Consider the following 12951-nt stretch of genomic DNA (forward strand, 5'->3'; position numbering starts at 1 on the left):
ATTCTTTGTCCTACCTCCCTGATAAACTGTTCATCATTATGAAGTGGCCCTCTTTTGAACACTCTAGGTCTTAAGGTCTGTTTTATCTGATATTTAAGAATAATCATACCAGCCACCTCATACTTTCTGTTTGCATGTTCTTTTTCTATCCACTTACTTTCAATACATGTCTCCTGTAGTCAGCCTACAGTAGAAGTTTCCCCTTTAATCTACTCTAGCAATCTCTGCCTTTGACATCAAAGACCATTTATGTATATAATAGTTGTACTGGTTGAATTTGGGTCAACCACTTTATTACTTGTTTTCTCTTTTCCTTATTTTTCATTTCTTTCTTCCTCCTTTCCTGCCTTTTTTTTTTTTTTTTGGATTGTTTCTATTATGTTGGTGATTATCCTGGAAACTACAATATGTCTCCTTGTTTTCTTCTTACTGAAGAACACCCTGCAGAACTTTCTTTAATGTTTATCTGCTGTGGTGCATGCTCTTGATTTTGTGTTTATCTGAAAATGTCTTCATTTTTGCCTTCATCATTGAAGAATCTTTTTGCTGGGTAGAGATTTCCAGGACTCCAGATTTCTTTTAGTATATTTAAAATATGACTCTACTCCTTCTGGCTTCCATTGCTGTTGTTCAGAAATAAGCTGTTAGTCTAACTCAGGGCTTGGCAAATTACAACCTCTAGGTCAAACTGGGCCCAGCATCTGTTTTTTGTAAACAAAGTTTTACTGAAATATAGCCACAACCATTCACTTATGTATTATTTATGACTGCTTTAGTGCTACAACAGCAGAACTGAATAGTTAAACAGAGATCATATGGTACTGGCATAAACACAGAAAAACAGACCAATGGACTGGAATAGAGGCCTGAGATAAATCCTCATACATATGGTCAATCACCTTGAACAAGGATGCCAAAAACACTCAATGGGGAAAGGTCTCTGCAACAAATGTGCTGGGAAAACTGGATGTCCATATGCAAGAGAACCAAGGTGGAACCTTATCTTACATCATCTACAAATATTAACTCAAAATGGATTAAAGACCTAAATATGAGACCTAAAACTATAAAACATCTGAAGGAAAACACAGTGGAAAAACTGTATCATACTGGGCTTGGCAATGGTTTCTTGGATACGATACCAAAAACACAGGCAACAAAAGCAAAATTAGACACACGGGAGAATGTCAAACTTACAAACTTCTGTGCATCAAAGGACACAGTCAACAGAAGGACTGTGAGCAGAATATTAGCTAAATTAATGTGATCTTGAACAAGTTCCCTATCCTCTTCAAGCTTAAGTGTCCTGATCTTTAAGTAGATGACAATACCACTTTCATCAAGTTTGTAGTATGACATAAAAATGAGCATGCAGTGAATATTCACTACTGTCCTTTTCGAAATTGCCTTTAAAGTCCATGCCATTGTTTTGAACATCTTCAGTGGTAAGAAATCTTAAACTCTGATTACAGATTGGATCATATACCCAACTAAAAGCAACTGTACAAGTTAAGTTTACCAAATAAGACAAGTGGTCCAGATAGTTTTTGGTCAGTAGGGAAAGAGCAAATAAGCCAAGATGGTGGTGGTCATGCTCTCTCTCCTCACGCTCTCTCTCACCCCACGTTTCATGAATAATGATTATGTAACAACTGAGATCATTTATGGGGCTTCTCTTGTGGCTCAGCCTGCAATGCGGGAGACCTGGGTTCAGTCCCTGGGTTGAGAAGATCCCCTGGAGAAGGGAAAGGCTATCCACTCCAGTATTCTGGCCTGGAGAATTCCGTGGACTGTACAGTCCATGGGGTCGCAAAGAGTTGGATAGCACCGAGCATGTGTATCATGAGGTACTTGCTTGGCCATGGACTACTTTTGTTCTGTAAGCATATGTAAGTTCCACCTGGAAAGCCCTTGAGGGAGGTTATGTTATGTCTGCTGCTATGGCTGCTGTACCAGCCAGGAGAGAAGAAATAGCTGCAGTTCCTACAGCTCCTTCAGTTTTCTTCCAACCTCTTAGCTCACACCTTGCCTACCCTGCATTCAGCATAGAGTATGAACAGGGAGACATGGTCTAAATGGCACTTTGCAGAAAGAACCCTGTGAGTCTAAACAATACCTCGATCATATTACTATTAGCTTACTTTTGGGGAAAATTCTCCAGAAGTTCCCAAGATTCTTCCGATTTTTATAGGTTAAAATGACTGTTTGACCGGATTGCTTAATTCACTGAATTGCACACCTCTGACGTGCATATAATTTAATAATATTCACATTGTCTACTGAAGAATTTGATGACTTGGTTTTGGATCATGTAAGAAACATGTTTTGTTAGATGTCACTATTTTCTTAAAAAAGATTCTGACCTCCAATTACAATAAATAAATTTATATTAAAAAAAAAAAGATTCTGTCTATACCTCTAGAAAGAGTAACACCAACTGTACTAAAACAATCACCAACTCTGGGCTCCTACAAACCACAAGAAAAATCCCACTGATAGAGAGTCATACTTTATAATATGCTCAGGGTAATATCTTTAATGTCCATCTAATTTTTTCTTGCCACAATTTAAGAACATGCCCTTTTGTACTATACTTTGCTAATAAAAGAACAAGTACTTCTGTAATTACAGTCTTTGGCATCTGAAGCAGTTATTAAATTGTCTTTCATCCTTGCATTCTCCTAGTTAAGTAATCCAAATTCTTTTGCTTTTACTTACTATGTTCTCTTTTCAAAAGCTCATATTTTTACATGCAATACTGAAATATAATTTGTACTTTACAGGGATGATTAAGAAAAAACAGTTAAAATTACAGTTATATTAAACAGCAATGTGATAAGTATAATTATGAATAATAAATGAAGAGCATTCAGAAATTAATTCCACACTATGATTCTACTGTGAGCATTCCAGAGCACAACAATCCTTACCAGGGGACTTTCCTTGCTGTGAGTTGCTTCTTCGCTCTCTGTATCTCGCTGGAGTGGATAAACTCATGTCTTTACTAGGCTTGCTAGCAGGCCCCATTTCTGAAATAAGGAATCCCATTTGTTCTGAAGGCAAGATATTCTCAGGTGGACTGGTCTGGCATTTTATACTGGCATCCATCTAAAATATTAAAACCACTCATTATTCCAAATTTTCCCCAAACAGCTACTAAAAGTTAAGACACTTTATCAGAGGAGTTGTATTATAGAATAATGATCCAACAAACATGATCTTTTTAATATTTATGAATGATACTATCCAATTTTGCTAAGCTAATCTGAATCTTTGGTAGTAAGACATATATTTCCCCATACAGAAACCACTGAAATGCCTATGGAGCTAAAATATTTACTTATGACCAGAGGAAGATTCACCATGAAGTTTCATTTTTTTAATAAAATTCACACACACAATTTATAACTAGTTAATATCACTATCTTTTCCCATTCTAACATCTCTTCCATCAGATTTCCTCTCTTGGTGATACTGGAATGGCCCTAGGTATGATCCTGTTGGATGATGTCAGAGGGGCTGTGAATACTTTATTCTACTAATTTTGTTTTGTCTTAATAAAGCTTTCAAAATTCAAAATCTAGATCTGTCTTGCTTATGATACATAGATTTCTTTCTTGGAGTTCCTATGTTTTCTTCAGAATACCTAATCCCTTTGTCAAGTTGACCAATTTCTGAAATATTCTATTTATTAATGAATTTATTTTAAACTAAAACTATATAATGAAGTAGGGCTAGAAGTTCAAAATACAGCTTTCAAAAGCTGTGATATCCAAATTTTTTTTAAAGAAACTGTGTGAATGCAATTTTAAAATATGAAATCTATTTTGGATGTGACCATGAAGGAATAAAGACACATTTCACGGTCTTTTCACAGGCATATTTGAAACACAAAGGGCCTATCTTTGGTATACTGAATGTATAATATTATTTTAATACATAGTACTCTGGGTCTCAATGTTTGGGCTCAAAAAGGACAATGAGTTGATAGAAACCTTAAGACATTTGACCCTTAAGTTAGCCAGAAAAGAATGCATTAAAAAAAAACTGCCCAGGTGACTTCACTCACTGTCCAGAGGTTAGGACTCCATGCTCACACTCCTGAGGGCCCAGGTTCAATCCCTGGTTAGGGAACTAAAACCCCATGAGCCACATGGTGTGACCAAGATACACACACAACTGCCAAAAAATTATCTTGTGAACCTCTAAAAATGAAGACATTTTCAACTCCATTAAAGAAAAAAATCCAAAATGAAAAACATATATATATCAGACTAGGACTGAGAAAAAAAAATCACAAAAGTGATTTTAATTTGGATATACTTTTATTTTTTAGAATGCGAGTTTATTCATTTTCTGGTCATAAGCTAGCAGTGATCAAGGACTAGTCTCTACCTTCAGAATATATCTCTCAAACCAGAGTCAGAATTCCGCTTTAGGAATGAGAATATTAGCAAGGAAATTCACACACAGTATGCTCTCAAATCAAATTAGAATTCAGTAATGTTGTAACAAAGTATGAAAATACTTCCAACCATCTCCTTACCTCCATGCTACAAATGGCCAGGAAAGTCCTGATGTTATCTATGAGATAAACCATCCATCTGAGAAGTGGAATTTAATCAGGCAGGCACACCTAGTCCATTCAAATTAAATTTGGAAGCGAAACTCAAAGGATGTTTTTAACATGAAAATATTGATAAGTCTTATACCACACGCTCATTCAAACCATAACATAGTGAGAGCAAGCCTGACAGTTAAGGTTACTTCTTTCTGAAATGCTTTGTGCAGAATCACTGGGACATGATCCTTCTGGAAAGCATAATAAACTCGTATTAAACCCAGATAAAACTGGGACAGGGTCCCCACTACAACAGTCCTTAGCAAGAAGCACCAGGTACCTCTGAACATTACTAGGAATTTTTCTTTGCCTCTTACCTGGTGTGTGCTGAATGGTAGCCCTTCCTGAACAAATACTACTGAAGATGCAGCTGGATTATGACTTAGCTGCTCCTTCAGTTTGATGTGAGCTTGCTGGTTGATTGCAGACTCTTGCATTGTAGTATTTTCAACAGGCTGAGCTGGGTGGATGGTATAGATGTACTCAGGTGACTGTGGTAGAGAGCTGGTAATTGCCTGTTCTGTTCCGACCACAAAAGATGTAATATCTGAGCCTACAGGAGTAAGTGGCTCCAGCTGGCTAGCCTGACTTGTGGAAGATGGATTGCTGTTGTTTGAATTAGCTAGGATATGTTGGCTTCTATTAGACTGGGATGTTGAGCACTGATTCTCAACAGGCTCCACCTTGACCATCTCCAATTTAGGGGAGGAATGCAACTCATCTACTATCTGAAAAACAGCCTCTAGGTTTACTTCTGTCTTTTTATTTTCATCAGTAGCACTGCAAGGCCAATTAGAAGGCAGAAATTCAACTGGATAGGAAGACTGCATTGGAGGATTCTGGGAAAAGAGAAAATAGGATTCTTTGGATAGAAAATCAAATATGAGATTAAGGAGGAAAGCAAAAACATTTACACTGATGAATGCTAAACATAAACAAATTAATCTTAAAGTTCACTAAGAAAACTTGAATGCCAGTCAAGTTTTTGGCAGTGGTACCTTTAACTCTATTGTTAGCATTAGCACACGAGCTACTATACGTCAACCACTATGCTAAGTTTTAATATTGGAATGGACCAAAACTTCTCAGGGTTAAAGTATACAAAATCTAAAAAAAGCTACAGTATCCAAATACCTATTTGCTGATAAAATGTCTATGTATCAAAGTCTTTCGGAAAGGTTAACAGACAAAAACATACACTGTTTTAGGAATGTAGTAAGGAAATAAACACAGGCTGCTCACAAGTCCGCCAATGCTTCAATAGATTCAGGGGGAGATACCGATATTCCGTTCCAAATAATCTGGGGAAAAAATGGATGGAATATCGAATGTCCCTTGTTGAGATTATTTTAATACTAAAACAATTGATTAAAATAGCTGTCACTTTTAGACTGGTATCTTCAAGATGTATTCTCTTATACACAGTATTATGCACAATTACATCTGATGAAAAACAACCTCAAGCTATGAACACAGAATTCTGAAGTAATGATTAAACAAAACATGTAATGAGTTGTTGCCAAATGCAGAGCTTTGCAGAGTAGGTATTCAATAATTGTTTGTTGACTGTATCAGGTTATAAACACAAGATACGGAAGAGTTAAAATTGAATAAAATAGGTAGTGAGTCAATGTCGCCAAACACCCTACAAAGATTGTATCAATAATTCGAAGGCCACTAATGCCAAAATAACATAAATCTAAATGGCTTAAACATCTAGCTACTGTACTACAGCTGTATGCCATTTATTGAGTTCTTACTATGTGCCAGGCATACACAAAGTGCTTTCTGTACATTATTTCATTTAATCCTCATAAGAGGTCAATGAAATGTGATAATCTCCATTTCCAAATAGTGGAACTGAAGTTCAGAGAAACTTTATAATTTATTCAAAGTCACAATGAAATAACTAACAGAGCCAGCTTTCAAACCTAGGTTTGCCTGACTCCAGAATTCTTGCTGTTAACCATTACAATATACGGATCATTCATGCACAGTCACCACATCTACAATCCAACAAAACTTAACTCAATTATTTCCAGAACAGCATCTGAAACACTTCCCTTTTTTCCATTTAAAAATTTTATGTCAGACTTCCCTGGTGATGCAGTAGATAAGAATCTACCTGCCAGTGCAGGGGACATGGGTTCTATCCCTGGTCCAGGAAGATTCGACATGTTGCAGGGCAACTAAAGCCCACATGGCATGAGTACTGAGCCCGAGTGCTGCAACTCCTGAAGCCCAGGAGCACAGAGCCTGTCCTCCGCAACAGGAGAGAGTACAGCAATGGGAAGCCCTTGAACCATAAGGAAGAGTAGCCCCCACTTGTCACAGTAGAGAAAGTCAGAGCAAAGCAAGCAGTGAGGATCCACCATACCCAAAAATAAATAAATACATAATTTAAAAATGTTTTTTAAATAAACCTTTTATGTCTACTTATCTCTGTTTTCCTACAATCAACATGTATTGCCTTTGCAGTAAGAAAAAGTCTTTAAAGATGTTTTAAATGACTTATTTAAAACATCAGATCAGATCAGATCAGTCGATCAGTCGTGTCCAATTCTTTGCGACCCCGTGAATCGCAGCACGCCAGGCCTCCCTGTCCATCACCAACTCCCGGAGTTCACCCAGACTCATGTCCATCGAGTCAGTGATGCCATCTAGCCATCTCATCCTCTGTCGTCCCCTTCTCCTTCTGCCCCCAATCCCTCCCAGCATCAGGGTCTTTTCCAATGAATCAACTCTTCGCGTGAGGTGGCCAAAGTACTGGAGTTTCAGCTTTAGCATCATTCCTTCCAAAGAAATCCCAGGGCTGATCTCCTTCAGAATGGACTGGCTGGATCTCCTTGCAGTCCAAGGGACTCTCAAGAGTCTTCTCCAACACCACAATTCAAAAGCATCAATTCTTCGGTGCTCAGCCTTCTTCACAGTCCAACTCTCACATCCATACATGACCACAGGAAAAACCATAGCCTTGACTAGACGAACCTTTGTTGGAAAAGTAATGTCTGCTTTTGAATATGCTATCTAGGTTGGTCATAACTTTCCTTCCAAGGAGTAAGCGTCTTTTAATTTCATGGCTGCAGTCACCATCTGCAGTGATTTTGGAGCCCAGAAAAATAAAGTCTGACACTGTTTCCACTGTTTCCCCATCTATTTCCCATGAAGTGGTGGGACCGGATGCCATGATCTTCGTTTTCTGAATGTTGAGCTTTAAGCCAACTTTTTCACTCCCCACTTTCACTTTCCTCAAGAGGCTTTTGAGTTCCTCTTCACTTTCTGCCATAAGGATGGTGTCATCTGCATATCTGAGGTTATTGATATTTCTCCTGGCATTTCTTCCAGTCCAGCGTTTCTCATGATGTACTCTGCATAGAAGTTAAATAAACAGGGTGACAATATACAGCCTTGACGAACTCCTTTTCCTATTTGGAACCAGTGTGTTGTTCCATGTCCAGTTCTAACTGTTGCTTCCTGACCTGCATACAAATTTCTCAAGAGGCAGGTCAGGTGGTCTGGTATTCCCATCTCTTTCAGAATTTTCCACAGTTTATTGTGATCCACACAGTCAAAGGCTTTGGCATAGTCAATAAAGCAGAAATAGATGTTTTTCTGGACCTCTCTTGCTTTTTTGATGATCCAGCAGATGTTGGCAATTTGATCTCTGGTTCCTCTGCCTTTTCTAAAACCAGCTTGAACATCAGGAAGTTCACGGTTCACATATTGCTGAAGCCTGGCTTGGAGAATTTTGAGCATTACTTTACTAGCGTGTGAGATGAGTGCAATTGTGCTGTAGTTTGAGCATTCTTTGGCATTGCCTTTCTCTGGGATTGGAATGAAAACTGACCTTTTCCAGTCCTATGGCCACTGCTGAGTTTTCCAAATTAGCTGGCATATTGAGTGCAGCACTTTCACAGCATCATCTTTCAGGATTTGGAATAGCTCAACTGGAATTCCATCACCTCCACTAGCTTTGTTCGTAGTGATGCTTTCTAAAGCCCACTTGACTTCACATTCCAGGATGTCTGGCTCTAGGTGAGTAATCACACCATCGTGATTATCTGGGTCGTGAAGATCTTTTTTGTACAGTTCTTCTGTGTATTCTTGCCATCTCTTCTTAATATCTTCTGCTTCTGTTAGGTCCATACCATTTCTGTCCTTTATCGAGCTCATCTTTGCATGAAATGTTCCTTTGGTATCTCTGATTTTCTTGAAGAGATCTCTAGTCTTTCCCATTCTGTGTTTTCCTCTATTTCTTTGCATTGATCGCTGAAGAAGGCTGTCTTATCTTTTAACAAATTTAAAACATAAATATAATCAAAAAACACCAACAGAGTATCTCTAGTATAACCCAGGGGAGAGAATCCCTGAATCTACAGATAAGATCATCTAATTTGTGAGACAGACATGTCCTTCCAGTGAAAATGAAACAGCGAGACTAACATGCTTGATGATATCTGCCATTAAATATGTCCATCTAAGACCCCTTCATTGGATTCTGTGCTCTCCAAACAACAATCTGATTATAATTTGACTTCCAATGTATATTTTCTAAATTAAAAAAAGGAAAAAAGGAATGTTCTTTTGAGTACTGGAATGCCACTAATAAGTTATTTTCTTAAGAATGGAAACTATCATGATTACATGATATCAAAGGAAAACAATTCCATCTTTAAGCAACTGCAACATAAAAATACAAACAGGATTTAATTTTATCCTAAAACTGGTAGTCTACAACATTTCAATCAAATAAATTGCTTCCTAATAAATAATGAGAAAATGATTGAAGTGTGGTGTTTACAACACAGGGGTTTCTCATTTTTTACATCATTTTCCCTTTCTCCTTAAAAAAAAAAAAGTAATTATCTGTGCTATCTTGGAAGGATCTGTCATTTGGTGATTTATATACTTTTAGCGCTTACCTGGAAAAATGAATTATTTTACCACGGTAGTCAGTTTTACCACTGCTGACAGTTGAACAACACTGTTTCAACTAACTGTCAGCAATAATGAAAACGTTCTGTGCGCTATAAAATTCGGTAGCCCCTAGCCATACAAAACTATTAAGCATCTGAAATGTGGCTAGTGACTTGAGGAACGATTTTTAAATTTTATTTAATTTTAATTAATTTCTATTTAAATAGCCTACATGTGGCTAGTGTGCCTAACAGTTACATCAACTCTTTTTTTTTTTTAGAATTGAGAAAAACTGAGGCCATAATCCACAGCTTACCTCTGGCTACTCATTAAGATAAAACTACACGCTGAAACTCTGCATGGTCAACTGGTCAACCGTACTGTTCCTGATGCAGAGACTGTCCATGGCTCCCAGCCTCTTACCTGAAAGTAGCTGCAGTGTGCGTAGGAGGCGGCAGGCGGCGTGACACAGCTACTGAGCGCGTCCATGCGGGTGGGAGGCGAGCAGCACTGCAGCACAGCTGCAACAGACAGACACAGAGAGCTATCAACCCACGTGCGGCCCCACGGCCTTCAAGGCGCACCTCTCTTTCAACCTGGAGCAAAAACTTTCCCTTTGTGGGTGCAATATATTTAGTCCAACGAGGTGCCATTATTTGTTGAAAACAAACAGTAATAAAGCAATACTAAAAGTCAGTTGAAAGGGTCATTTCTACTTTTATAAATGAATCCTTCAGCACCTAAATATTTTGCTACATTTCTAATCAAAAGTCTATTCTTACTGAAAGTAGTAATTTCCTTTTATTGAAAATATCAGAACATATTCAAAATTCTAAAATAATTATTTCAATCATTTTAATAGTAACAAACATTTGGAGGAAGGTGTGCTTTTAAGTATAAAATAAGTATAAAAACTCTCCAAACACTCCTACTGTATATACAATGCATCCAGTTAAATCTATGGAAAAAAGTGTTTTATTCATTTAGCCAAGTGGTTAGGAATTCAGACCTAGAGCTAGACTGTCTGCCTTTGGAGCCTAGCTACATAAACCTGAGGCTTCCCCGGTGACTCAGTGGTAAAGAACCTGCCTACCAACGCAGGAGATGCAGATTCAATCCCTGGGTCAAGAAGACACCCTGGAGAAAAAAACGGCAACCCACTCCAGTATTCTTGCCTGGGAAATCCCAAGGACAGCGGAGCCTGGCGGGCTACAGTCCACGGGGTTGAAAAAGAGTCAGACACAACTTAGTGACTAAACAACAAGAACATAAACTGGAGTAAGGTTAATCCCTTTGGGCTTCCATTTCTGTATCCTATTATTAATAGAATAGGAATAATAACAGTACCTACTAAAAACAACACTGGCGTACAGTAAGCAATCAGTATACAAATAGCTAATGATTTAAGCTAAGGAAATACATTTTCCAAACTTCCTCTTTATAGTTAGGATACCTTGAAAAGATTGAATTCTTTGTACTGGTATAGTCATACTTACAGTGAAGTTAAAGTCACTCAGTCGTGTCCCACTCTTTGTGACCCCATGGAATAGTCCACAAAATTCTCCAGGCCAGAATACTGGAGTGGGTAGCCATTCCCTTCTCCAGGAGATCTTCAGGGATCTTCCCAACTCACAGATCAAACCCAAGTCTCCCACACTCCAGAAGGATTCTTTACCAGCTGAGCCACCAGGGAAGCCCAAGAATACTGGAGTGGGTAGCATATCCCTTCTCCAGCAGATCTTCCCAACTCAGGAATCAAACTGGGGTCTCCTGCATTGCAGGCAAATTCTTTACCAGCTGAGCTACCAGGGAAGTCCCCATACTTACAGATGCAGCCTTAATAATTGGTTGAGTCTCCTCTTTTCCAGAGAGAGAATCTCCAGAACGAATGAGAATCAGTTATAACATCACACCTTTGGATTAAAGAGAGTATGAGATTTACTGAGCACCTAACATATTCCAGGCACAGTCCAAGGTCCTTTAACATGTATTGCCTCATTTAATCCAAACAACTGAATGAGATATTAACATTACAAAAATCAGGAAATTAAAGCTCAGGGATGTTAAAAAATGTGCTGAAGGTTCACAAAGCTCATAGTGGCAGAGGCAATCATCAAACTGCAAAGTACATGCTCTTTAATGTATCATGATATTTCCTTAATCTTTCTTCCTAAGATGTAATACTTTAATTTGACTAGAACTCCACTTGTGGAATATTTTTAAGGTATCTTTATTTACAGGTGGCAACATTTTTGGTCCACATTTCTCATATTCTGAATACAGTAGTAAAATTACTGAATAATCTCATTCTATAATCTTTGAAATAAATTAGTCTAACAATTGCAAAAATTCATCAAAATGCTTCCCTTTTATCCATTACTGACTATGGATTTTTAAAATGTCAGAAGTTCATAAAGGTATAAGAGAAATATTTTATTATACATGTGCATTTTAAGGCATTAAATTTTACACATGGAAATAAAAAAATAATGGATAGAATTCTAGTTCAAGTAAGAACATAAGGGTTGATGTTTTCTGAATTACATAATTTTAACAATTCCAGTGGTTAAAAAAGCCAGATATTACTAGGATGGCCATATAAAATTCAAGCAGCTGTCACTTCCCATATCCTTTGAGATTATTCAAATACACAATAAAAAATTTTTGGATTGGAATTTGGTTTCCCAGAATATTTAAAAGCATAAATACCCTGGGAAATAAGTTAAATCCAAAAAGCTAAGGAGGGGTCTGCAGGGATTGCTGAAACTGAAAAAAACTGGGATCTTTTTCCAGTTTTAACAGCTAAGAAAAACAGCCCCCTAGTGGCAGAAAGGACTCAGTAAGATTTCCCCCTATCGCGTGTGTGTGTGCTCAGTCATGTTGGACTCTTTGTGAATCCACAGACAGCAGCTCCTCAGGCTCCTCTGTCCATGGAATTTTCCAGGCAAGAATGCTGGAGTGAGTTGCCATTTCCTCCTCCAAGGGATCTTTTCACCCATCAGGGCACCATAAAAGTGTTTTGTTACAAATAAATCAATGAAAGGTATTAGCTTTATTTTTCTGATAGTGCTATAATCAATCTGATGCCACAGTTTACATATTTTGAATAGCTGTTAAAGTGTACCTTAAAATAAGTTTCTTGAAAAAATAACATATAATATACAGCAATAAAATATAACATACAAGTCAAGAATATATTAATATATAGTTGATAGCTGACTTGGTATCTAAGGAAACAGCAAAGCAGTGACTGTCCTTTAAAGTGTCCAGTTACAAATGGGAAGTAGAAAGGTGCCTGCATGAAGACAGGGAGGTGAACAGCTAATCCAAAGACCCCTCAATGGCTAGTTCCTTACCAGAGCAGTCCCACCTCATACAGCCAACAAAACACAACAAAGTAAAGTATTAATAAG

At 37.7% G+C, this 12951-nt stretch overlaps 1 protein-coding gene across 1 annotated transcript in view; it reads right to left on the reverse strand.

Moving 5' to 3' along the window:
- HSF5 (heat shock transcription factor 5) overlaps positions 1 to 12951 on the reverse strand; it is a 53736-nt gene that overhangs the window by 27017 nt on the left and 13768 nt on the right. The window contains exons 3-5 of the mRNA XM_027518623.1: positions 9962 to 10059; positions 4939 to 5460; positions 2931 to 3108 (exon numbers count right to left, since the gene is read on the reverse strand). Of these exons, the coding sequence (XP_027374424.1) occupies positions 2931 to 3108; positions 4939 to 5460; positions 9962 to 10059 (798 nt within the window). The remainder of the gene's footprint in view (positions 1 to 2930; positions 3109 to 4938; positions 5461 to 9961; positions 10060 to 12951) is intronic.

Source organism: Bos indicus x Bos taurus, chromosome 19 (genome assembly GCF_003369695.1).
Source record: "Bos indicus x Bos taurus breed Angus x Brahman F1 hybrid chromosome 19, Bos_hybrid_MaternalHap_v2.0, whole genome shotgun sequence".
NCBI lineage: Eukaryota > Metazoa > Chordata > Mammalia > Artiodactyla > Bovidae > Bos > Bos indicus x Bos taurus.